General features: G+C 35.0%; 1 protein-coding gene and 1 long non-coding RNA gene across 5 annotated transcripts; one reads left to right on the top strand and one right to left on the bottom strand.

Annotated features, from left to right (window-relative positions):
* Positions 1-287: 287 nt before the first annotated feature.
* LOC114174329 lies at positions 288-4729 on the top strand. Of its 3 annotated transcripts, none has more exons than XM_028059163.1 (8): positions 288-677; positions 1003-1083; positions 1430-1489; positions 2085-2128; positions 3867-3909; positions 4017-4088; positions 4195-4296; positions 4365-4729. In XM_028059163.1, the coding sequence occupies exons 1-8, from the start codon at positions 333-335 to the stop codon at positions 4482-4484; spliced, it is 867 nt and encodes a 288-aa protein (XP_027914964.1). In that variant the 5' UTR covers positions 288-332; the 3' UTR covers positions 4485-4729. The 3 variants fall into 3 exon arrangements, with proteins under 3 accessions (XP_027914964.1, XP_027914965.1, XP_027914966.1); XM_028059165.1 differs by having other exon boundaries at positions 297-639; XM_028059164.1 differs by lacking the exon at positions 1003-1083.
* Positions 4730-20120: 15391 nt separating this feature from the next.
* On the bottom strand, positions 20121-24260 carry LOC114173105. Of its 2 annotated transcripts, XR_003602452.1 has the most exons (5): positions 23936-24260; positions 23822-23860; positions 22696-22758; positions 22030-22104; positions 20121-20317 (listed from the first exon to the last, which is right to left on the bottom strand). It is a non-coding gene; the product is annotated as an uncharacterized LOC114173105 (long non-coding RNA). The 2 variants fall into 2 exon arrangements; XR_003602451.1 differs by having other exon boundaries at positions 20121-22104.
* Positions 24261-26808: the final 2548 nt, after the last annotated feature.

Raw genomic sequence — 26808 nt, 5'->3', positions numbered from 1 at the left:
AAATACTTTATAAATTACTTTTTACATTTATATTAGATATATTAATTATGAAAAAAATTATCTATTTAAAAAATAAGACTGAATCACAAATATAACTTAAAAAAACTAAAAATCATGTGAGAATTTTCTTTGGATAAATAAATTGGAAAAAAGTTTATTTGAGTAATTTTTAGAAAAAAAATAAACATATTTGGGAAAAAAATTTCAATGTAATTCCTTTCATATTTTCATTTTAGTAACTTATTTTTATTTTCTGACAAAAGTCCAAACAGCAATGCCCATTTCATTTTAAACCATTCTCCACACAACCAAACACGACCTAATTATCCTCCATGATTCCCCTCAAAAACATTCATCCCCATTCGCCCTTCATCTTCTCTGATCCCAAAACCAAGCCACTTCGCTTCTCTCTCCCGCCCCTTTCCCTTTCTCTTCTCTCACTCAAATCCCAACTTTCTCTCTCTTCCAATCTTCTCAGGGTTTCAAATGCCGGAGTTTCAGTTTGTAGAACTGAAAACCATGAAGAAGAAGAAAAGAACAAGGGGATTTCCCAGGAACTTCACGACTTATCGCCAGATGGAGCTGTGTATCAGAAAACGCTGCAATTGGTTGAATGTTCAATGTTTGCTGCACTCACCGGTCTGGTCTATTTCTTGAGCAATTCTCTTGCCATTGAGGTGTGTTAATGTGGATAACAAATGAGCCTTTGTTTGTTTGTGGAATTTTGTTGAGAGAGGAGAGTAACGGGTCTCTGTTCTTTTGGTTGGTAATTGTTTGGTTTTGATAAAAATTGAATCTTTGTTTGTATTGAGGTCTGCCAAAGAAAATCGACCAATGGGTCCTCTATCTATTTTTTCTAGGTCGGGGGTTGAAATTTGGTTAATGTTAACAGAAACTCTTGCAGTATCTTTATGCTGGTAGAAAAGTTTCAATTCATGTTTTAGATGTTCATTGTTTTTTTTTTTTTTTTCATTCACTGTTTCCTTTTTGTTCTGATTGCAGAACTACTTTAGTTGTTTCTTCTCGTTGCCAATAGTGATATCGTCAATGAGATGGGGTGTTGATGCTGGAAGGAAAACTCTGGTTAGACTTGCTAGTTGCTCCCCTGTAGATAATTCTTTAAGAGTTCTATTTATAATTTGTGTAAACTATTTTTTGTACTGACATCCAATCGGAGATTACCTTATTCTTTCTATGTCACATAATATTCTAAGCAGACAGTGCATATCTATATCTATCTCTCTCTCTCTCTCTCTCTCTCTCTCTCTATATATATATATATATATATATATATATATATATATATATATATATTCATAAGTCAGAGTATATCTTGGTATGCAGATTAAACTTGATTTTGAAGTATTCTTGAATTGTTATTCTCATTGCATTATCACATCTCTAATGTTGCATTTGATTTTTGTTATAGGTGGCAACAACTATACTTTTGCTTGTCTTGTCTGGTCCAGTAAAAGCTCTAACTTATCTGGTGAGCTTGCTTTTAATTTAATGAACTTACTGAACTAGGCCATAGGACTTTGGACTCTGACTTTTTGTTTTCATTGCTGTTGCTTAGTGTTTTGTTTGCAAAAGAATGGAAGTGTTTTATTTGTGTGCAAAAAGGGTCATTTTATTAGAAGCTAGTATTTTTATATTTTAGGAAGAGAAAAGTTGTTTGTAAATTAGTTGTAGGGTACATTTATTATCAAATATGTATTCTTGTAACCTTGTGTTAACTTGCGTATGTACTACCAACATAAAGTGTGTTAAGAGCTGAACATTTCACCTGTGTTATATTTTCTCCCTCTAGAGATGAATGGTAATGGTAAATTGTTTGCTAGAATTTTCACTTAACAACATGCCAACTTATTTGCTTATGAATTAAAAACCTATATACCACAGTCCATTGTTTGAACTGCAGGCATTATCATTGAGAAATTTATCATTTTACAGTTTTGGACAGCAAAGATTTTGCCTCCATTTTTCTTTTTCACAAATATTTCATGCTGGTTTATCTTTTGGTTGCAAACTGTAGTGAAACTGAATTAAAATGACTTGATTTCTGAATAATTCTTTTTATGCAGCTTAAGCATGGTATAGTCGGTTTCACAATGGGTACTTTGTGGAGGTAAATTGTGCATAGATTTTATGTTTTTCTAAACTTTGTGAGAATTGCATGATAGTTAATTTTTTTAATTTAAGTTGAATTGGCTTTACCTCAATTTTACATGAAATTCTTAAATTTTAATTTTGTAGCATTATGATTTGCTTTCTAAAGTAGACACGACTAACATATGATGTTGTTTTTAGGCTGAATTATCTTTTTTGTCTTATTATCTCTTTTAATAAAAATTTCAATCAAGTCCCTCAATTTTATAAATTTGGCCCTTTTAAAGTTTAATCATGTCCCAACAATGTGACTTTTCCATCTTTTGAAACTGGTGTCATTAGTTTAATAAATTCTTGACTGCTTATAAATGAATTATCCGGAAATTAAAACTCCTAACATTTTTTTATTAACTATTTTACTACTAATATGCTGCAAAAATGATCACATTGTTGTATTTTTATAATTGAGCGACTCAATTGAGCCTTCTATTAATAATGGGACCAAATTGAGTAAAATAAATAAATAATAATAGCACTAAAAATATAATTAAGCATTTTTTAAGGTGGGCAAGCATTTCATATTTGTTTATAAATATTGTTGCGGTGAATGTAGATATTGTTTAATTTCTGCTATTATCCTCTTAGAAAGTGTTACAAAACTAACCAACTTGTAAGGTGAGTATTACCCCATTTGTATATTGTCTTTTGGCACTATTTTTAGTTGATATGGAACTTTTATTTTTTCCCTATACATCCTCTCAATTGCAGTACTCTTGGTATGTGTATAACATAATTGCTAGTGACCCTTTTGATAGATGTGTAGGCTCTAATACCATATGACAAAGTAGATCTAGCCCTAATTCAAACCATATAAAATTGGCGTGTAAAGTAAGGATTATTCCCATTTTTGTATTATATTGAGGTCCTATCTCTATCTGAGGTGGTACTTGGTTTTTTCCCTATTTATCCTTGGTATATTTTGTGGCTAAGATAAGTTATAAGGTTGGCTTAGTGATAAAAGTCGGAAGGGAGAGTCAGAGAGGTTGTGGTTTCAACTCTCTCGAGTAACATTTGGTTGCTATAAGGTTGGTTTGAGGGACTAGAAGGCAGGATGAGAGAGGTTGTTGGTTCAACTTTCCCTGTTGACAAAATACTAACAATTAATATTTGCCGATAAAAAAAATTATAGAAGTAAAATAGACGACTAGTTAGATATACCCTACTGCTTATGAAGGGGTTACAAAATAATTGGTAACTGAATGCAATTCAAGAGTGGCTTGTGTCTCTCCTTCCAAAACTTCCAGTCACATGGTCTTTACTCTTGTTTTCCAAAACTTCAAAATTGTCTATACCACCAGATATATCAACTTTCAAAACACAATATTTGGCTACCTCTGTAGGAGAAATCGTGTGTCTGGTATGTTGACGTCATATGTATGTTTTTTCATTGGATAGAGATGAAAATATTATCATAACTTTAGTATTGTTTATGTATATATTTTATAATATCATACCCCTATGCATACAATATAGTTCCACAGCCTTTTTCACCTCTTTTCAAGCTACTATCTCTCTCATTGTACATGATAAATTTTTATCTTTTAGAAATACATTTAAATAATAAAGAAATATTTAAGGCCCATCACAAGACTGAATGTTTTCTTACAAGGAAGACAACTATAAATTGTTAACCCCTTTCTTTTGTTGAAATAAGCTAAACAATGCTGTAACTGTTTTGCTTTGTTATATCTGGTCAGGTTGGGAGCCAGTTGGAATCTGTCAATTTTCTTGTGCACAATTGTAATGTTTGTTACCTTTCGCCTCATACATCTTACACCTATTTGAAGTTATTGTTTTTGGTGGTTCTTTACTCTTTTCTTGTGATGAAATCTTGATAATGTGTGCAGGTACGTGCAGTGGGTGCCGTTGGCTTTGTCTTGATATCTTCTTTCTTAATAAGGGAAAACATACTAGCTTTGGTAATCAATTATAGAATTATCTCCTAATCATTTTATCTTACAAAACAACTGCTACTTGTGTTTTTCTCTTCCACTTATCTTATTTTGGGGGAAATGTGACTTGTAGATCACCATTAACATCCATGCTTCTCTCACATTTGTTCTCACTGCTTCTGGTGTGAATTCTATTCCTTCAATGAACGTGATATATACCCTATTTGGCATTTTGGTACGTCCCTTCTCTACAGAGTCTGTTCTTGAGTCATTGAAATACTGACATGTTTATTTTTCTTTCAGGTGTTGATCAATAGTGGATGTTTCATGTTTTTGCTCCACTTGTTGTATTCTGTTTTCCTCACTAGAATAGGGATGAAGTCTTCACTAAGATTGCCAAGATGGCTGGAGAAAGCTATCTGATGCCATATGTGTTCTCAGGTGCTCTGCATAATTTTCAATTAAAACGTTATTAGTTACTTTTTGGGGTTTGAGAGGGGAGGGATTGGTGCGGTTGTATATCATTTATAATGGCATAACCATTCAACATCCTATAGAGATTACATGATAGAATATGAATCAGATTGTAGACAGAAACGGTCTTTATGGAAAATGTGTTACACTCCAAGTATTCAACAGACCTAGTGCTCTCCCAAAGAGTTTCCAAATTCCAACACGCTCAAGTTTTTATCAAAGAAGCTTGTTCAACCCGTTTAATAAATAAGCCGAGAGTCTATATGATTGCAGTTTTTTCCTGCACCTCCATAACATTCTTCCTGCACCCTCTACATATATATTTTCTCAGTTTGTCCTTTTCGGATTGTATATCAAATTGAAACCAAAAGTAACTTCCGGATCATTTTTGACTTATGAATTGTACATTTCAAAAGTCATTTCTTATTTTTTAGATTGTACAATTTGAAAGTCATTTTTGATTTTTTGGATTGGCCAATCTGAAAATCATTTTTACTTTGAATTGTATGATCTGGAGGGTATTGTTTTAGAAAGAAAATGACTTTCAGATGGTATAATTCGGAAGTTATTTTTAAGTTTCGGATTAAACAATTTGAAAACTTTTGGATTGTGGTAAAATGAGAAAAGAATTTTGTATTGGGGTGTAGTAAGAAAGTTATGGAAGTGGTGGAAGAAGCTGCCTCTTTTGATTAAGTCACCATATGAATTGGTGTTCTGGTTAAGTGAGCATAATCCCCGTTAATGTGCTAGAACGAGTATTCATTCTTATAAGGTGGTGTTACTATTAGTAAATCCCTTTTACTTTGAGAAAAAAAATTATTTATTTTTTCCTTTGAAATAATCAAAATTTAATTAATTCAATTTTAATTTTAATTTTATATTTTGGTATTTTAATATACTGTGTTTAGTTGAATTTAATTTGAAGAAAACAATTCGTTTTTGTAAGCTTTCTTACATAGTTCATGATAAATGAGTATATTTTTTTCTCAAAATTAGTCTCAAATATGGACCATGTTTTTTAAGTCCCGCAATTCTTTTTTTTTTTTTTTAATTTTATGTCAGACCTTGTGAAAGTGTTTCGTTTTTACGAGCTATTGTCTTTTCCCCCCCTCTCAAATATTAAAGTGATGTAATTATTGGTGTTTCACATGTAGAAACGTCACACAATCTATAGTTTATAGGGTTTAGAAAAACAATTTAAAAATTGAAAACAATTGTACAATAAGTAATACAATTAGGGATGGGAATTTTTATACTACTATATGATCAATTTTTTGAAATATAATGCAAATTAATAAAATAAAGGTTTTAAAATGTTTTGAGTGTGGTTGTAATATTTATTTCATTATTTCGATCTTCCAATTATTTTCTGGCTTTACATCTAATAATATCAAATTTTATTGATTTTTTTTTCCTGCGAAAACAATAATAAAATGTTAGGGAACACAAATCACATTTTACCTCAATTACTGACTTCTCGGACTGGTTGTTTCTTGGCTTGAGAATGTCCTCTCTTAATGTTGATGGTTTGAACTCTTAAGGGATTACATGTGGAAAGGGTTCCGACAATCAAGTCAGCAAAGACTCTAAAAAATCAAATCTTAGATTGGTGAATTAATGAAAATGTACTCTTAATGGTTGGGGTTCACATGTATTTATAGAGTTATTAATTATGTTTTTTATCTTCTTATGGGTTGGGCCTTCTTTATTATTTTGGGCTAATGTTTAGGCTTTGAATAGGTCTAGGCCAAGTCCAAGCCCTATGTTAGTGAGTTGATACTGGAGGCCTCGCTTGTAGTTTCCTAAGTTTGGAGTTAGCGACACTTCATTATGCATTATTCCTTACAGTAGGTAGCCTAAGCCGTCATGTGTGTCGTTCTGTTTGGTTAACCATCTGTCTGTTCTTTTTATAATAGGACTATATGTAGACGGTTCGGACCAGGTAATTGTCTGGGTTTGTCTAGGTATAGTACATCAGTCCCCCAGCCTTTGACGGGGTAAATCATGTCGAAGGTTGCATGTTGTCTGCTTGGAACGGGTGGTTGACTATATCGACATTGGTGGCATGTGTTCGGCACATCAGTCCATTGGCCTTCGGTGAGATAAGTCATGTCGAAGGTTGCACTTTCTTATAATTTTTGGTGGATAAAATGTGAGGCCATAAAGACATTTAGTATCAGTGGTATCACATGTACTGATATCATATCATCTCTTACACCATATTTTAAGAATAGCTATACCGATTATTGGAATAACAATAGTATAATTTTATATTATAGAAATAAAAAAGATTATTGTTTTCATAAGGACTACAACGATAAAATGACGAAATTATATATTTACTAATTAAATATTTATTTTTTATGATTGCTTTAAAATGTTGTTTCATTTAAAATAAGGATGCTGATTATTGGAATAAAAATAGTAAAACTTCATATTATGAATACAAAAGATTATTGTTTTTATAACGGCTACAACTATAAAATGAGGATATTATACATTTAATAGAAAGTATATTTACAAATTAAATATTTATTAATTTTATAACTTTTTAAAAATATTTTGCGACTTAGCTACACATACTCTTAAGAAACAAATCATTTATATAATTTAATATGTATACCTAATTTCACATTAATTGAGATTATTGTTAGTTAAATTTAATTACTGTTCTTAAGTTTTCCAAGTATCTTCTACTCACAAACATTCAAACTATGTCTCTTGCTTCATGGCAGCGAGTTTAGGATTATTCATAGATATTAATCTAACAATGGTGTATTTTAGTTTTTTCTGTCTATTTTTTTAGTATGTTGCACTTATTATGACAAATTGTCACTCATGGAGGAAGCCAACGTTTATTCATTGATGAAGATTCGTCTCAGATTTGGGAGAAAAAATCGTTTGGAACGAAAATGGGTATGAACCCTAAAAAGAAAAGGGGGAAAATGGAAGACGTCGATTTGGGGGTTTTCAGAACGGGAGGAAATCACGCCACTTGGAGGAAGTTCCAAGATAAGTGAGGAAGATCCGCCACTTTGAATCGAAGATTCAAAGATAAGGATCGGTGGTTTTGAGGAGAACCTTGAGACTTGAGAGAAAACTCAAATTTTCATATAACTCAAATCTGACTACAAATGTTTGTCACTAGAGCTTATATATTATGGGTCGACACACCAAAAGGCCAAACACAACTCAAGGTCCGATAAAGCCCAAACAAAAACATTACAAAAATTATAAAAGAGTTCTTGTTCTACAATCTGAAGCTAATCTGAGATCTCTTTTAAGGTCTTGGACATGATTCCATCAACTATTTTCTAATCTCTTGACGGTCTCGAACCACGCCTCCATCATTGCCTTCGGGTTGGAGAAAATTCGACCTCGAATTTTAGCGCTTCATTACCTACAAACAAACACACAAACATAAGTGCTGAGGAGCACACAAAACCAGAATAGTCTAAAAACAGAAATAAAATGTTATTGAAAAAAGATGAGTTTGGGATCATGGGAGAGGCCAATGTGTTATTATCAAGGTGCTTAGAGATTGTCCTCCAGGATCAAAGATAAACCTGCAGAACACGTCAAAGAGTTTAACCATAAGTATACTATTCACTGTGAAACAAAAAGGAGAACAACCCATAATAATCAGAATAGAAAAAGAGTGTCCTTGAAATCCTTCAGGATTTTCATGAGAGGCCAAACACATAATCAAATGATTAAAGTCAGGTTCATGTTTGGCCCATGTTGTGGTTGCCTTTTCCATCCTCTTTTCCTCACCCCATTGCTTATGCCATTGCTTCTTAATGTATAAGTCTTCCCTAGGCATTAAGACAAAAAGAGAGGGTTTAGTAAGTGTTCCTAATGAAAATGCAAAATCATGATGTGAATGGGAACAACGATTTAACGTATTATCATCCCCCTTTAAGGATTTCATCTCAACCATGAATTTCAAAGGTGTGAGGCGAGACTTATTCTTGTGTTTCTCTCTTTGTTCTTCTTCTTCTTCCTTTGCTCTTTGTTCTTTCTCTTCTCGCTCTTTTATCTCTTGCTCCTTTCTCTCTTTTAGCTCTCTCTCTTGTCGTGCCTTTTCACGCTCCCTTTTTGCTTGTTGCTCTTGTCTAACTTCGAGCTCTTGCCTAACACTCCTCTTCACCTCTTTTAAGTATACAATGTAATCCTGGAGTTCTTGAAGAGTCATGTACTTTGCGTTCCAATTAGGACATTGATAATTTTCGTGTCCATATCCTTCACACTTGGTGCACTTAATAGCACTTGTTTTGTTGCTTGGCAATGATCTTCTATCATGTTTGTGCTCCTTTCTATGTTCCACAAGTTTGCTATTCAGCTTGATGATTCTGGACACAATGAAGTTGATATCCTCTATCAAGGTCGAACGTGTATGGAACATTATGGAGTGCTCAAAATTATTAATTCCTGCAATGAAAGAGAGGAAACAAGAACTAACACAAAACACAGTAAGTGATTAGCAAAAGTAATGTAGATAAAATTATCAAATGGGCCTCACCACTCCTTACGTGTTTACACTCAATTCCACTCGTGTTTCACTCTCAAAGTCTATTCACTCGCTCTCAAGTTCCTGTTCAGTTCTTCAAAGAACCTCCAATCAACCCATCAAGAATTCAACATCAAAGTGAAAGATGTAACGAATCTAAGCTCAACTCAGGAGGCCAAGGAAAGGATGACTCCAAGACAAAACCAAAGAAATTTAAAGACAAACTAAAAAGCACCAAAAGCAAGAAAGCGTTAAACCAAAGAGAGTGAATATGTGACAAACTAAGACCCTGACAACGAGAAAAGCACTTTAAAAGACAAGAGTAATCTAAACAAAGTATTTAGAATTACTACTGGAAGTGTGAAACAAAATACTCAAGCTAAATTGTGATGAATAATTCAAACTCCCACAAGCAATGCTTTCAACAACTTAGCCCAATGTACATTGTCCCCAACACAAGAATCCAAGGAAAATTAAACTCAAAAGGAAAAGTGATAGACAATGGACTCAAGCAAAGCTAGAAGTTCAAGAAAAGAGACTTATACTCACAAGAATATTAACCCAGAAATAAGCATAATAGGCACCATGTATAGCCATCATAACAACATCCAAAACAGCTCAAAACAATATGTCAAAACAGCCAAAAGCACGACCTAAAAACAAGCAAAAATCTACACTGAATGGGGCTGCCAAGTGGTGAGAATATCAAAGTTAAATGCAAGAAGGCACTAGGAATTGAACCAGCAAAAGTGATGAAGCACCACAATTATGCACCGCATGAAGACACTACTGGATCCCATTTGCAGCCACTGAATGATAAGGAGCACCAAAGGTGGACACATCCAATCACGCCCATAGCAAGCTTGCATGATGGTTCCAGCCACTTCCAACTCAGATTGAAGCACCAATTTTCCTTGTTCGTGCACGACGTGTTGGGCTGCTTAAAAAAAATTCACTCCACTTGTTGCACCAAAACAGGATTGAAGGTTCACGAGGAAAGTGAATCAAAGAATCATGCATCCAAAAATTTCACTGCACCGAGCGGACTAAACCAAGCTTGAAGCATCAAGCTCTGCAGTTGTGTCAATTAACAATCCTACACTCATTCAGCATTTGTGTGACGTTTTCTGCTGCCACGCTTCAAAAACTGCACCAAGTGGAACAAGGAGCTAACCACAATGACGAAAACTGCCACAACCTTTAAAGAAATCTGATGCACCAATTAACACACAACAAATCATCCACTCTCAAACACCACTTCATCAAGACCTATACTGCTTCAAGATGGTTCTCGTTGCTGCCACTTGGATGATGGGGCCAATCATGAGACAACAAAAACCACTGCACCGCTTAGATGAATCAGTTCTAGCTACAACACACGCTTGCTGCACCAAAAAAGGCCCCAAATGTTGGAATATGCTAACTATGTGGAACAAGCCAAAGCTGCCAAATTGGAAGGATTATCCGCACCAGCTGCACCCTTCAAAAAATGGTCTTATGGTTGGCATGACATGGATCAAACAGCCACAATTGTGCACACCACTAACCTAATGATTGAACCACTTTTCCCTTCATCCACTCTTTCACATATTTCTTGGGAAGTTAATGAATTGGCTGCTGCAAAGGGAGTGGTGGCTGCCAAAACGTGCTTGAACAAAGGTTGCACCAGTGAAACTAGAAATATGCCACCGATATAACCAAAAATTCATTGCAGCAAATTCACTAAATTAAAGTGGCAAGGCTGGTCCACCGCTTGGACTAGAACACTTGCTGTCAAAAGGAAATGGGCTTCCCTCTTGTGTCAATTGAATCACTGCTTAAAAATCAAACCATACCACTTTGAGTGCACCACAACAGTACCAGTTGCTTCTAGATGACCCATCACTGCACCAACACACTTCAAACGGCCCTCACAAAAGTATAGCAACAATCAATTTTTTTTTGCACTACACCACAATAGCCTCCTCAAGCCGGAAGTGATTCCCAAAATGGCACAACACCAACACCAACAAATGCACGTCAACCGCACCAATCTCCACAGCTTTGCTTGAATGAGTTGCTGCAACCAATTCAACAAAAACACTTTCCACCGCTTTGCTAAAGCAAACCACTTCAATCAACCAAATTTGATTACCACTGCACCGAATGGGATTGCTGCCAACGCACGCACCACTACCTCGTTGAAGACCAGCTTTGACGTTTACCCCTCAGTTGAAATAAATTACCTCATCAATGCACCACGCTTTACCTCTCATCACCGCATCAAATCTTGAGGGAAAACCATTCAATGCATAAAATTCTCGAACGATTGGACAAGCAAGTTGAACGAGACAGGGAAGAGAAATCCCAACACCAAGTTGTTTTAGTGAATAAGAAAGAGCGCATACGCTGAATGTCCCATAACACCAGAACCCAAAACGAGAAACAACTAAGAGAACGAAATTCCAAAACGAATCGAATGAGAAACGAATCAAACGAGAGTCAACCGAGCTCTGATTACCATATGATGAAGATTCGTCTCAGATTTGGGAGAAAAAATCGTTTGGAACGAAAATGGGTATGAACCCTAAAAAGAAAAGGGGGAAAATGGAAGACGTCGATTTGGGGGTTTTCAGAACGGGAGGAAATCACGCCACTTGGAGGAAGTTCCAAGATAAGTGAGGAAGATCCGCCACTTTGAATCGGAGATTCAAAGATAAGGATCGGTGGTTTTGAGGAGAACCTTGAGACTTGAGAGAAAACTCAAATTTTCATATAACTCAAATCTGACTACAAATGTGTCACTAGAGCTTATATATTATGGGTCGACACACCAAAAGGCCAAACACAACTAAAGGTCCGATAAAGCCCAAACAAAAACATTACAAAAATTATAAAAGAGTTCTTGTTCTACAATCTGAAGCTAATCTGAGATCTCTTTTAAGGTCTTGGACATGATTCCATCAACTATTTTCTAATCTCTTGACGGTCTCGAACCACGCCTCCATCATTCATCTAGTCTTCATTATTCAAATATGTCATGCTCAAAATTGTCAAATTTGAACATAACTAGGGATGATAATAGGTAGGACAAAGACGAGTGTGTTATTCGATATCTATTTTTAAGAAAAATTTATTTAAATTTTCGTACCCAATTTTACCGGATGTCAAATTTTTGTCACGTCTCAACTTTATCGAATAACAGGTATAATCATATCCATGTCGTTACTCACTTTCTTATTCTTTCAATATCAATTAACTAATTTTTATAAAATAATAAAAAAATATGGCAAAGAAAACATTATATTATCAAATATTCAATATTAAAAGAAGATATTCTTATTTCTTTAATATCAAATATTTAGAAAAAAAATTGTAATTGTATACATTTCAAATTAGAGTACCAAATAAAACTTCATAAGAGTCAAAATAATGAGAGTCTAATATTTGAAGGAGGTGCATGAAGGGGACTAGTACCCAACGCAATAGCTAAAGAGGCAACCTCCTTTTAATAGGTAGGTGCCTGCACTAGACGCTCGCGCCTAATGGAGGGAGGCTCTGCCTAGCACATATGGTGCATGGGCGGGTGGCACCCAATGACCAAGAACGACACCCAGTGGTAGCGAACACAATGGTCATTTAGTGGTGCCTAACGACAGGAATGGTGTTGTTACTATGTCAAAGAAGATCAAGTTGTTTTTTATGATGTCCATATGCAAAAAAGTGGTTTAGAATAGGTAGATCTTAATAGGATATAACTATGTGTCTAGATATCTAGCGAGCCAAGCTAGATTATCCTTAAAATCAATTTAATCACAACATAATCAATTAGAGACAATTATGACATGTCATTTTCAAATGTAATGGATGCTGAAAATGTTAAAATTGTCATATTAATTGATTAGGATGTTAATCTAATTAATTAGGTTATGTCTGGAGAGTGACCATTGATTAAGTTGTTAATCTAATCAATTAGGTTAAGTCTGAAGAGTGATTATTAAATATGCTGTCATATTAATTGATTAGGCAATTAGATTATCTTTGGAAATGACCACTGGCTTTGCAAACATAGTAATTGATTACGATATTAATCTAATCAATTAGATTAAGTTTGGAAGATGAACATTAACACTACAAGACGAATTAATTGATTAGATAGATAACCTAATCAATTAATTCTGTTAGAAAATGATGAAGGATTATCTTGTTCCTTTTTAAGATTATTAAATATGGTGTGAATTGATTAAGAAAGCTAAGTGAAATCCCCACTGGACATTAAGATAGCAAGCTATCTAGATGTGAAGGTTCCTTTCACAAAGCTCAAGAGAAGAAGATGATGGATTGATTCAAAATGAAAAGGAAATGGAAAGCACATAAATCATAGAAAACCAAGAACAATTAAAGGAAGAAGAAAACATAAATTGGAAAGGAAAGAAATGGTAAAAATGTGAGAAGCACGCCACTACAAGGCTAGGCTAGAAGCCATGACAACCTTGAAGATGAGTGGATGTGTGCCGCCACTTGCTATGCAAGATAAGGCTTAAAAGTATTCACTCCCTAGGGAGGAAACTCTCACAAATGGTTGAGACACAAGAGTGTTTTTACTTCAAAATCTTCAACCCTTTTACATGTCTAGGAGCACCCCTTATATAGAAGAGTTTAGAGGCCTCTAAGCAAATAAAAGATACCTAAGGATGTCTCTACAAAAACCTAGCCCTAGCTTCTAGAAACTAGGTCAAATAAGGTTACAAAAATGAGAGACAAAAGAGCTAACTATGGTGTGTGCAAGGCTAATTTCGTTCTAGCACAAAAGGAGACAAAGAATGTGTCTCATATGTCTCCAAAAAGTGGCCAAAGTGTGCTAAAATCAAAGGAGACCAAAGGTACATAGGTACACTTGTTTTATGTCTTTTACTTTATGCTTTATGCCTTTGCTTTACTCTCTCCTCCACATCATATATGCTCTCCAATCACCATGCGCCACCTAGCATTGCTTTCTTCCTCCTAATTAACCTACAAAGCAAATAAACATAGATTAGCATGTTGGCTTAAGTCAAGTCAACTATAGTCAACAAGTCAAACCTAGTCAAAGGTCAACAAGTCAACTAAAGTTGATTCAACTAAGTCAACTTAGGGAATCAAAAATAACAAACACAAATGAAAGGGATGAAGGATTAGTGAACTTCCTTTCTAAACATGCTTAGTCTTCTTAAGCATGCGCCTTCATCCTTGGTTGGGGTCAATCCTTCATCATCCTCCCCTTCTTGGAGAGAATTTGACCACAAATTCTTTAAGCCTTTGTAGATGGAGCTTGACTTGATTTGGGGGAGGATTTGCGCCTACCTTTTATGAGCTCTTGTTCCATCTTTTCTAAGGGTACTACCCCTAGATTTGGTTAGGCCATCCCTCTTTTCTAGACAACTCTTCTTCTCATGCTTGCGCATTGGGTCTTCCTTTTGAGCATTGCAAGAGAAGAAAGAATTGTGATGTCCATCTTGCTTTGAAAATCTTTTTTTAGAGGCAAGTAACACTTTGGAGGTAACTTGCTCTTTTTCTTTTTCATCTTTTCTCTTATCTTTCACTTTATTTTGATCCTCATTTGCTTGATTGGGTGAGAGAGGTAGGAGTGTGAACTTCTTGCCTTGGAAGGAGAAAGCATAGGTGTTAGCATGGCCATCATAAAAGACTTTTCTATTAAAAGACTTTTCTATCAAATTGCCATGGCCTACCTAACAAAATATGAGTTTCTTCCATAGGCACAACATCACATAACACCTCATCTTTATAATTTCCAATTGAAAAGTTAATGAGGACTTGTTGAGTTACTTTAATGTCTTCTTTCTTAAGCCATGATAGCTTGTAGGGCTTGGCATGATGGATAGTTTTCAAGCCAAGCTTGTCCACAACCCTTGTGCTAGCCACATTTACACAACTTCCATTATCTATGAGGAGGGGACATAGTTTGTCTTTGATATGACACCTTGAATGAAAAAGGTTTTGTCTTTGAGAAGGGTCAAGTTCCTTGGAAACTTGTCTCAGTTGGTGCCTTATCATTAACAATCCACCTTCAAGGGGTTTAATCCTTTCACTTGAAGAAGAAGTGTGGGAAGAAGTACTTTTGGGGGAAAGGGGAGAAGAATGTTCACTCTCTACTTCTTTTTTAAGGTTTAAGGCCATGGTTCTTTTGGTGGGACAATTTGAAGCTATGTGCCCATATCCCAAACACTTAAAACATTTTATAGAACTTGTCCTTGTACCTTGAGAAGAATTAGGATTTTCATTAGAAGGCCTAGACGAATTAGTCCTAGGAGGTGGGTTTTTGGAACTCTTGAGTGGTGATTTATCATGTTTTCTTTCTTTATCTTTCCAAGTACTAGAATAGTAGTCATTGTATGAACCACTCCTCTTGGCCTCTTTTTTCTTTTGCAATTGAGTTTCAACTTTGATGGCCAAATGTAAAACTTTGTCAAGAGAGGAGTACTCATATAACTTTACTAAATCTTGTATGTCCCTCCTTAACCCACTCACAAATCTAGCTACCTTTTCCTCTTCACTTTCAAATTGGAGTCCTACTTTTAGAAGCATGGACTCCATTAACTTGTAATATTCATCCACACACATGGACCCTTGTTGAAGCCTTTGGAGCTTCAAAAGAGTCTCCCTCCTATAGTAGGAAGGAACAAATCTAGCACGCATCAAATTTTTAAGGTCCCTCCAAGAAGTCGCGAGTGACTCTTGGTTAATATTGTCCATACATAATTGATGCCACCAAGTCATGGCATAATCCTCAAACTCTAAGACTACCAAATCTACTTGCTTTTGATGACTAACTACATGAATGGAAAAAATTTGGTCCACTTTTTGTTCCCACTCAATGTAGATGTTTGGGTCATTTTCTCCTTTGAACTTAGGAATCTTTGGAGTTTGCTTCTCTTGTGATGGTTTGCGCATAGAATGCCCTCTTTTCCTAGCCTCTCTTTCTTGCTCCTTAGCTTCAAGGCTTTTGAATGTGCTCTTGGATTCTTAGGTCACTTTGCTCCTTGTCCTTTCTCAATTGTTCAAAGGCCTCCTTCCTAGACAACTCCAAATCCCGAAGCAATCTCATCAATGTATTGTTTTTGTTTGGTGTAGGTGCATTTGATGAACTTGCCATGATTCCTACAACAAAAACACTCAAATCCGAGACAAAATAAATGGATTAGGTGTTAGACAACATGAAAATCGAGACCAAATCCAACCCAAAATGCAACCCAAGTGTTTAGATCACACTCCCAAAGTAACAAGGCAAGGCTAGCACTCAAAATCCACTAAAGGAGTGAAGCAAACACTTTTAAAAACTTGTTCAAAACCTTTCAAATGTAAGACAAGTGATTCGGCCACAACATCCCAAGAGTTTCAAGAAAAGAAAACTACTATGGCACAACAAAGAACACCTAGTGACAAGCAACAAAAGCACAAAAACAAGAAAGTTTAACTTCTAAGGAAATTTTGTTTTAAAGACAAAACTTGAACAAGACTAAAGCAATGAAAAACACTTTTAAAGACTCTATGGAAAGCATTTGAACAAGCCAAGATTATACCTCAAATTATGCATACACCAAGAAAGATCATAACCAAGTTAAAGCATGGAACTAATTTGCCAATATCACCCAAAATCCAAGTATAAAATTTGGTAGCATAACACCTAGTAAAAATGGCCAAATGGATTCACCAAGCATTGTAAAAGCTCTCGGCCAAACTGTTTTTGGTCTTGAAAACACTTTTTCTTTTCAAAACTAGGTACTTAAAATGATGAGAAGGATTTTTTAGGGTGTCTTGAACACTTAGTTCCTTAAAATTAGGTCAAAATCAATTTCAAGGAGCATACAACAACACAAGGCATAAATCTCATGCAATAGTTCAAAAACTTAGAAACAAGAACAAGAAAACTCAAAGAAGCATATGACAAGAGACTCAAGCAAAAGTTAGACACATTTAAAGACTCAACATGACATACACAAAGACACAAACATGTAGCTATCATGCATTTAAACTCATGGATTTGAGGCTCATAGACTAAGCATCAAAAGACATCTTATTCAACCACATTGAGGAGCAAAAGAGTCACAAAACCGAAGCCAAAATTGCCACAACATAACCTGAAAACGTTGTTTTTCGTATTCTCGGCAGCTCTGACCTTTGCTCACTCATTTGATAATAACTCTCTCCACAGAACTCCAAATGCATTAATTCTTTTTTTGTTGGAAACTAGACTCACAGAGCTTTCTTTTGATATAAAGAACGTTACTTTTGGACCACTGAGCTAGCTGCAGTATTTTTTTCGAAAACGCACACGTTGCTGCCAGCACTGTTTTTATGTGGACCATTCAAAGATAGCTACACAAGACAAGGTTAGAACATGAAAACACCATATTCAAGGACAACCAAAGCTCTAGATACCAAATGATGAGGGATTATCTTGTTCCTTTTTAAGATTATTGAATATGGTGTGAATTGATTAAGAAAACTAAGTGAAATCCCCACTGGACATTAAGATAGCAAGCTATCTAGATGTGAAGGTTCCTTTCACAAAGCTCAAGAGAAGGAGATGATGGATTGATTCAAAATGAAAAGGAAATGGAAAGCACATAAATCATAGAAAACCAAGAACAATTAAAGGAAGAAGAAAACATAAATTGGAAAGGAAAGAAATGGTAAAAATGTGAGAAGCACGCCACTACAAGGCTAGGCTAGAAGCCATGACAACCTTGAAGATGAGTGGATGTGTGCCGCCACTTGCTATGCAAGATAAGGCTTAAAAGTATTCACTCCCTAGGGAGGAAACTCTCACAAATGGTTGAGACACAAGAAAAACCTCTGCATCAATTTTCAGTTAAACCTCTGCATCAATTTTCAGTTAAACCTCTGCTGCATACAAGTTAAACCTCTGCATCAATTTTCAGTTAACGTTTTTGACATCAAAAATCGGAGAAAGATAAACAAAAGGGTTCTTGGGGAGTTCATTAATACTCTTCATTGATTTTCAAGTTTCCATCAAGACTCAAAGAAGATTGAATTGGTTCTAAGGTTTCCTTGCTTCACATAGGATTGTGATGTAAAGTTTTGCATAGTTTCTTGGTAGATTCGTTTAAGATCTTTCTGTTGTTGTTTTATGTATTTCCTTCAGGGAGTGATAGGCATATGTAATTATGTGTAGCATTACCTTGCTTGAAATTCTTGAAGTGTATTTCAAGTCCTTGTTTATCTAGAATGTAGGTTTTACATAGGTCGATCTTGTATTCCAAACTCTTGATGTTTTAGTAGAATTTCTAGCCGGGATTGCTAGAGATTGGATGTAGATTCGTTTGAATCGAACCAGTATAAAATTTGGTGTGTCTCTTGCTTTTCTTTCATAATATTTTAGTATCTTGTTAATTAAAAAGGTTAAAAACTATACATTCTGGTATACACCATGTCAATTGATTGAAGATCTTTAAAAATTGTTTTAAAGTGAAAGAACAAACCAAAGTTTGGAAAAATCAATTCACCCCCTTAGTTGTAAAAGATTGGCCTAACTATTTCAACAAATGGCGCCTAACGAGCTTATACATGTTTTAGAAGGTGTACTATACCTTAGCGGGTAAGACCAATATAGCTAATACCCGGTTCAAACCGCCAACTTATAACCTTCGACATAATCTATCTTGCCAAAGACTAGAACAATTGATGTACTATACCTAGGCGACTTGGACCAATATAGCTAACTACCTGGCCCGAACCGCCAACATATAGTCCTAAAATAAGAAAGTAGCAATTGGTTAACTACGCAAAATGATGACACATACATAAGGGCGAACGCTGCTGATATCGCTATCGTTAGGCGATCAAATTACCACTACTTAACTTTAGCAATTTCAGTATTGCCAAGTTAGTAGTGAACAAAATAGTTAGAGTTAAGATAACCTTGATTCGTCTCACAATGAATACGGAATTGATCTCAAATATTTGATTCTTAAAAATGCAATTAAAACTAACAACTATAAAAATAGGGGGTTTTGATATGCAAAGAAAATGACATGGAAGATTGTAAACACGGTAATAGTAAATAGGTTAATTCCACTGCTTTTTCTAAATAAGATTCTTCATTGGTTATCTAGAGATCATTGTTAAATTAATTATTGTTGTTGATTTACAAATCAATCAATGTAAAGACTCAATTCATTTGTTGGCATTCTCACTTTTAATCAAAGTACAGTCTCAATTAAAAGTGAGAATTTTTAGATTATCCACAGTAAATTCAATCAAAGTACAGTCTCAATTAAATTTTACTATGCCTAATCATGTCTATTCCTTTGTTTCTTCACCAAATAGAAAACTTAATTAATCAAAGTAAAGTCTTGACTAATTTTAGTTAAAGTAATTACCTCTAATCAAAGTACAATTTCAATTATTGGCAAAAACTTATTTAATCAAATGAAAGTTTCTAAATAAAATCAAAGTAAAGTCTCAATTTAATTTAAAAACCTTTTAACTCATATGATTAGCATGCGTGTAGATTTAGAATCATTATTTTTATCCAATTAAGAAACAAAGGAATAGATAAACAAAAACCAGAACAATAATCAAAATAACAAACACATAAATTCATCTAACCTCAGAATCTAGTTAAGAAATTACAGTGGAATCAACCCTTAAAGTTTAGCCCTCCATGGCTTTGATGGAATACATGATCATATGAAGGAAAGAAATATAAAAAGAAAAGAGAGAATGAGAGATGTGATGGATGACGGTGTCTGCCAAAACCAGAGAGTTCTAAGTTGTCTAAGTTGTCAATTGTAAGTTGTTTCTACTCCCTTAAGTCTGTTTATATAGGCTTCAACTGGACTTTGGGCTTTATCTATTGGTTGCTAAAATCTTTTATTTTTATTTAATTAATTAGCAACTTAATCTCTGTCCAATTTTCAATTCTGCCCCTCTTATTTAACGATTTTTGCAGTTTTGACCAGAGTTGACTACACATAAATAAAATATCAGCACAAACACCGTACTAATACTAGTAAGATTGAAGCAATAATGAAGAAAAAGAAGTTTAAAAACAAAACTGATGAAGTCAGGAATGTTCCGGCCATTAGAGAAACGGCAGTCAGCACGATTCTCTAATTAATTATGTGGGGCAAGTTTTAGTTATGTGGGGCGTTCAAATTAATTAATGCTTGTGAAAGGCAAAAAAGGACATACAAATATCCTTAAAAAAAATGCTTCTACAAGAGCTCCGAGATCCTTGTCAGATATGCTTTTAAAGCCAACAACAACCCTGCCATATTAAAAAGTTAATGAAGTAAAGCTTCAGAATTTCTCATAACAAGCTTCTTATGATTAATAATGCAATCATAAAATATGTGGAATCTATCTGCATGTTAAATTTAACAAGATTGGAAATATCAATTAAGAAATGCACCAACCAACAGAGGAAGAATGCAACCCATTCAAAAAGAAAGTCAAGATATCAGATGCAAACATTTCACTTCTAACTGAAGCAAATTTTAAAATCACGAAGGTATGCACCATCCATCCATATATAGAGATATAGGTTGTTTCACAATCAGTTGACTAATTTTAATAATAACGATGAAAGCACTATAGAATGCTTTTCATCTAGCCTATATTGTCTTCAGAAATTTTTAATCCTAAACTGCTTCTAAAATGAGAAATATGACCCAATTAGAAAATGACAGCCAAAGGTCTTGTACATCCATTTAAACAACGCAGAATTTGCTTCAGCGCAAGCAACCAACTGGTGTCTAGGGAGAACATGAGAGTATGAATAAAAAGAGAGAACAAGACCACCTAAGTCCAGCACACCAACAACATCAAAGTGGCAAAGAGAGATTTTGTTAAATGTTCGAGAAAATCTGACAGGGACTTGGGTATTATGGGGTGCCTCAGTCCTGCATTAAGGAGTATGAATGGCTTGGCGAAATAATTAAGTGACTTGGATTTGGTTCTCACCCTTGACGGCTAGCTTTTAAGGGAGGGTTCTCTTAGTGTTTGGGTGGTTATCGGTTTGGTTGCTAGTGTCTTAGAAAGGACTGCGTTGGAAGGTTTGACCAAAAAGACCGAGTGAAGTGCTGCAGAGTGTGGGACCTAAATTTGGCAATCAATATATGACACTTCTTATTGTGCCTAACTTTGGCGCCACCATGTTTCTAAAGTGAATTTCTGATCTGTGGAAGGTTATAGTCGTGAATGGTCAAAATCTCAAATGAAAACTTTAGCTCGTATAATTGCCATCAATTTTCAAATTTAACTTTATAAAATTGATCTCACACTTACAAATAATTTCCCGTAGTTCTTTCCCCCATTTTCATCATAAACAAAATCAATTTGGTCCCTGCTAAATATATTAACATTAAAAAAAGGAGCATCTAGATGTGTTCCCAATGAATATTAAGCAGATAATCAATGGAGTGAGTATCTGCAGGAGCTTTGACCAGAATATGATAGAGCATCTGTAGAGGATGACTTATAGGAAAAAAACACATAAAGAAGCATCTATTTTTATATAGAGCACTGATATACCCCACAAAAGGTAATCCCGTTTGAATTAAGTAGGACCACTACGACAACAAAGCTATCCCTTTTAGTATTTAATGCAGTTGCATATGTAGGACTCAAATTTGAGACTATCGGTTAAGCTAGAACATCCCCGTGCTAGTTGATTTACATCCTTGGTGGTAAAGGAAAATTATTGTATAAAGAAAAACTCAATTAACTAACTAACAATGGTGTTAAAATAATGTAGTTGTTTTGAAAATACTTAAGTTTAAGCCGAGGCACTGATTTGAGAATAAAAATACTTTGGTCATGAAATTGAAAGGAAACTACAGGGCCAAAATTTGGATTTAACCTTTGAATTTTATTTAACAAAGGATAACATCTTACTCTGTGTGGGATAAACACAGGTACCAATGTGAGGTGAGACTGAATATTTACCTGCATTTCTTTATATAAATTGAAATAATTTACCTTTCCTCAAATTCCCCCAAATTCCTCCACTCACCTCAAAACCCACTTTTCCTTTCATCACCCATTTCTTTGCCACTGCATGCATGATATAACATCATGACTAATTAGTGAAATAATTGATAAAACTGACACAGATAGGATTCCCTGGTCATAAAAGAATCAAATTACTTCCATTAAGGATTATTATGAAATGTCAACAATTCAAGTGAGATGCTTATTTCTGACAATTAAAGTCTCTAAATCAGCCAATCCAAGATTGGGTTGGGTCAAAACCACATATAGCTAACCATATTCAATGTCGATATAATAAATTTGTAAACAGAGGATATGCACATGTGCAAGATCCAAAGATAATTAACATAACTCCTGATGCTGTCTGTGCATTACAGAATAAGTAGCCAAATAGCTGTCCATTAACGCGTGAGCATGTTAGCAAGGCCAAAATGGGCACATCATAATTCAAATCTAAATATAACTAACAGAGCAAGGGTAACTTAAGTACAAATATAGTTAGTACTGTTTCTAACAATGCAGGGGAGAGAAAAAGGCATATACATGTATCCAACCAATGGCTCAGATAACATTAGCATTAATATAAAATTGAATATAGAAAATAAACAATATTCACAATATCATTACTGACTTAAGTTGAGCCACAAGACATACCAAATTAGAACAGACAAAAACTATCTGCTTCTCCAGTAGAGCTCCTGCAAAGAATGCTAACACCTGCAGAATAGACATGTAGCTATAAAAGTCCTAGACAAACATTATACAAATTCTACACACAAATCAATACATTTCAACTCCAGGGCTCAATGGATCAGCAATATTTTAATGCCATCTAGGCTTACTTGTTTAATCATGTGTCCTTCAAGTCTTTACAACTGTGTTAATTTATTATCATGTATAGATCATAATTTTTGGAACTGTTTTCCTTTCCCATAAATCAGTTGTAATATATGTAATATCTCCCATAACCTCTGCTTTCTAAAGTAGTTGACGAATTATGAAAATGGCACCATAGTCAAATCAGTTTTTTCCACAAATGTGAAAAGTGAAAAGTGAAAAGGATCTATCTTTCTTAAGTATCAGTCCAAGCAGAAAAAATTGGCAAGTGAGACAAAGAAATAGCAGGAGGTGGCCTCATTTGAACCGTTGGTGAGGGTAACCAAAGACGTAACATTGGTACTAATGGGTTTCACAATCTTTGTTTCCATGGAGTTACCATGGCTATAGCAACAAACATCATGCATACTAGATTGAGTTTAAATAAGTTTTTTCATTCTCTATTTCAACAGAACTCCATTGTAGGTGTAGTTTGCTTCCATCATTATTCATTGTTAAGTTCAACAAACATGTTTTGGATCATTCACTCTTTCCCTTTTGTTTCTCTCTCCAATACTTACCAACATCGCATCACCTCTAACCTCACAACAAAAGTTCATAAGTAAAGCCCCCAACACAAGGCCACAAAGTTCCTGTTATAGCTATCCCAACATTATAAAAACAATTTTCGGTGCTTTAGAACAACCAAAAACTCAAAGATCAAAATTATTGATTTTAAGTTTATCATTGCGTATAGAAAACACCTTGCATAAGTGCCTTTTATAATTGATGTCATCACTTAACCAGATTATAGACCCTTCATGCTTTCAGACAAATTAAAATTGACCCTAGGAATGTCTAATTTCTAAAACTAGTTGGTCATCACATCAAAGGAATGTGAGGCATGTACTGTTTTAGTGTAAGAAAAAATTCGTGAAGGGATTAACGAGAACCAAAAACTAACCTTGGCCGTTTTCACTCCAACATCAATCACACTTAACTCCTGCAAAAGAACAACTACCAATTTCACTCATTCAACAAAACAACAGTAATGTGTGGTTAGGGTTCAAATGCTGACCTTCAGAGGGAGAAAGCGTATAAGAGATGGACAGTGAGAGAGACACAGACTAGGAGTGACTTTGTAGGCGACTTCGCACGGTGATGCTAGCAGACGAAGAGCGCATAAACAACACGTGACGATGACGAGGCAACTTCGCACGGTGACGGCGGCGACTTCGCACGGTGACAGCGACTTCGCACGATGACGACGACTTCGTAGACTCTTCGCACAGTGACGGTGAAGGTTGGGAAGTGGGAGCGTGACAGTGAAGGTTGGGAAGTGGGAGCGACAAAATGAACTATGTTCAAAACGAGGAATGTGTTAAGGAAAATGAATGAACGAAACAAATGGGATACGAGAAACATTCTTTGCCTGTTAAAGTTCAACGAGTATAATATATTTTTAAAAATTAAAAATAATATATATATATATATATATATATATATATATATATATATATATATATATATATATATATATATATATATATATATATATATATATACGAAATTTATACCAATTTTAGCTATAACTGGTATAAAAAGTTTTTTTCAATATTGCAAAAATTCTACCGCATTAATTTTTATACTGGTTGAAAGTATAATTAGCATAGAAGATCTCACATTATATACAAAATTGTCATCCGCCTCTTGTTTTGTACCTGGTGGATTTGAACATGTATAATAATGTAGGTATAAAAAGCTTATTTTTCATTAGTTATATGAAGCTTCTACTCCATGGGTTCCTTTCAATAAAGTTATAGAATTACTCCTGGTGGAAAATTGTTGATACCAAATGATGAAAGGATTAACTTGTTCCTTTTTAAGATTATTGAATATGGTGTGAGTTGATTAAGAAAGCGAAGCGAAATCCCCACTGGACATTAAGATAGCAAGCTATCTAGATGTGAAGGTTCCTTTCACAAAGCTCAAGAGAAGAAGATGATGGATTGATTCAAAACAAAAAGGAAATGGAAAGCACATAAACCATAGAAAACCAAGAACAATTAAAGGAAGAAGAAAACATAAAATGGAAAGGAAAGAAATGATAAAAATATGAGAAGCACGCCACTACAAGGCTAGGCTAGAAGCCATGGCAACCTTGAAGATGAGTGGATGTGTGCCGCCACTTGCTATGCAAGATAAGGCTTAAAAGTATTCACTCCCAAGGGAGGAAACTCTCACAAATGGTTGAGACACAAGAGTGTTTTTACTTCAAAATGTTCAACCCTTTCACATGTCTAGGAGCACCCCTTACATAGAAGAGTTTACGGGCCTCTAAGCAAATAAAAGATACCTAAGGATGTCCCTACAAAAACCTAACCCTAGCTTCTAGAAACTAGGTCAAATAAGGTTACAAAAATGAGAGACAAAAGAGCTAACTATGGTGTGTGCAAGGCTAATTTCGTTCTAGCACAAAAGGAGACAAAGAATGTGTCTCATATGTCTCCAAAAAGTGGCCATAGTGTGCTAAAAACAAGGGAGACCAAAGGTACATAGGTACACTTGCTTTATGCCTTTTTCTTTATGCTTTATGCCTTTGTTTTACTCTCTCCTCCACATCATTTATGCTCTCCAATCACCATGTGCCACCTAGCATTGATTTCTTACTCCTAATTAACCTACAAAACAAATAAACATAAATTAGCATGTTGGCTTAAGTCAAGTCAACTATAGTCAACAAGTCAAACCTAGTCAAAGGTCAACAAGTCAACTAAAGTTGATTCAACTAAGTCAACTTTGGGAATCAAAAATAACAAACACAAATGAAAGGGATGAAGGATTAGTGAACTTCCTTTCTAAACATGCTTATTCTTCTTAAGCATGTGCCTCCATCCTTGGTTGGGGTAATCCTTCATCAGTTCGACGCCATATTCTCAATCAATTGTCTTGCATTTGTTGCCGTTTTGTCCACCAATGACCCTCCACTTGTAGCATCTATCATTTGTCTATCCATGATACTCAATCGCTCATAAAAGTACTGAATGAGGAGTTGCTCATTTATTTGATGATGAGGACAGGAAGCACATAACTTTTTGAATCTTTCCCAATACTCGTGAAGATTTTCTCTTTCTTGTTGCCTTATCCCATAAATATCTTTGTGAAGAACAACAACTCTAGATGCTGGAAAAAACTTTTCCAGAAATAATTTTTTCAGAGTCTCCCAAGTATTGATGGATCTTGGTGGAAGGCAGTATAACAAATTCTTAGAAGCATCTTGCAATGAGAATGGAAAAGCCTTAAGCTTAATATGTTCCTCTGTCACTGTTGTAGGTCTCATGGATGAACAAACAACATGAAATTTCTTCAAGTGATGGTACGGGTCTTCTCCTGCTATTCCATGGAATTTGGGTAGAAGATGGATTAACCCAGACTTAAGCTCACATTCTCCATATGGATATTGGATGCACATGTTTTGTGTAATTGCTGCATCCGGTGAAGCCAACTCTCTTATTATTCTTTCTTCCATTCTATCTTTTTGAATTTCTGGTTCAGGTGATGGATCAGAAGATATGTTAATCACCGGAGGTGATTCTAGTGGTACACTTTTAGTGGTAGGTTCAGATGATGACGGTGCTCCTTCAGTAGAACACCTGAGTTCAAGTCTCTTGCGTGATTTACGCAAGTTCCTTTCAAGTTCTGAATCAAGTTGATAGAATTGACCCGGATTGGCCAAAGTCATGCACTACGCAGTCCACCTGAAAGTGTTTCTCTATTTTTTTTCTTCTTCCTATTCCTTTTTTGGAGAAAGATTTCAAGAAAGAAATAAGTTAAGATGTCGTTGGGTCTACTCCCAGGAAAGAGAGGTGCGTCACAATGGACAACTTAAATACCAAGTCTTTCCTAGACAGAGTTTTCCAAACTAGTCTAAAAAAATTTCTTAAAAGAAAT

The sequence above is a fragment of the Vigna unguiculata genome, chromosome 2 (assembly GCF_004118075.2).
Source record: "Vigna unguiculata cultivar IT97K-499-35 chromosome 2, ASM411807v1, whole genome shotgun sequence".
Lineage (NCBI taxonomy): Eukaryota > Viridiplantae > Streptophyta > Magnoliopsida > Fabales > Fabaceae > Vigna > Vigna unguiculata.
Note: the sequence above shows the minus strand (reverse complement) of the source record. Positions and strands in the feature narration are given on the sequence as shown.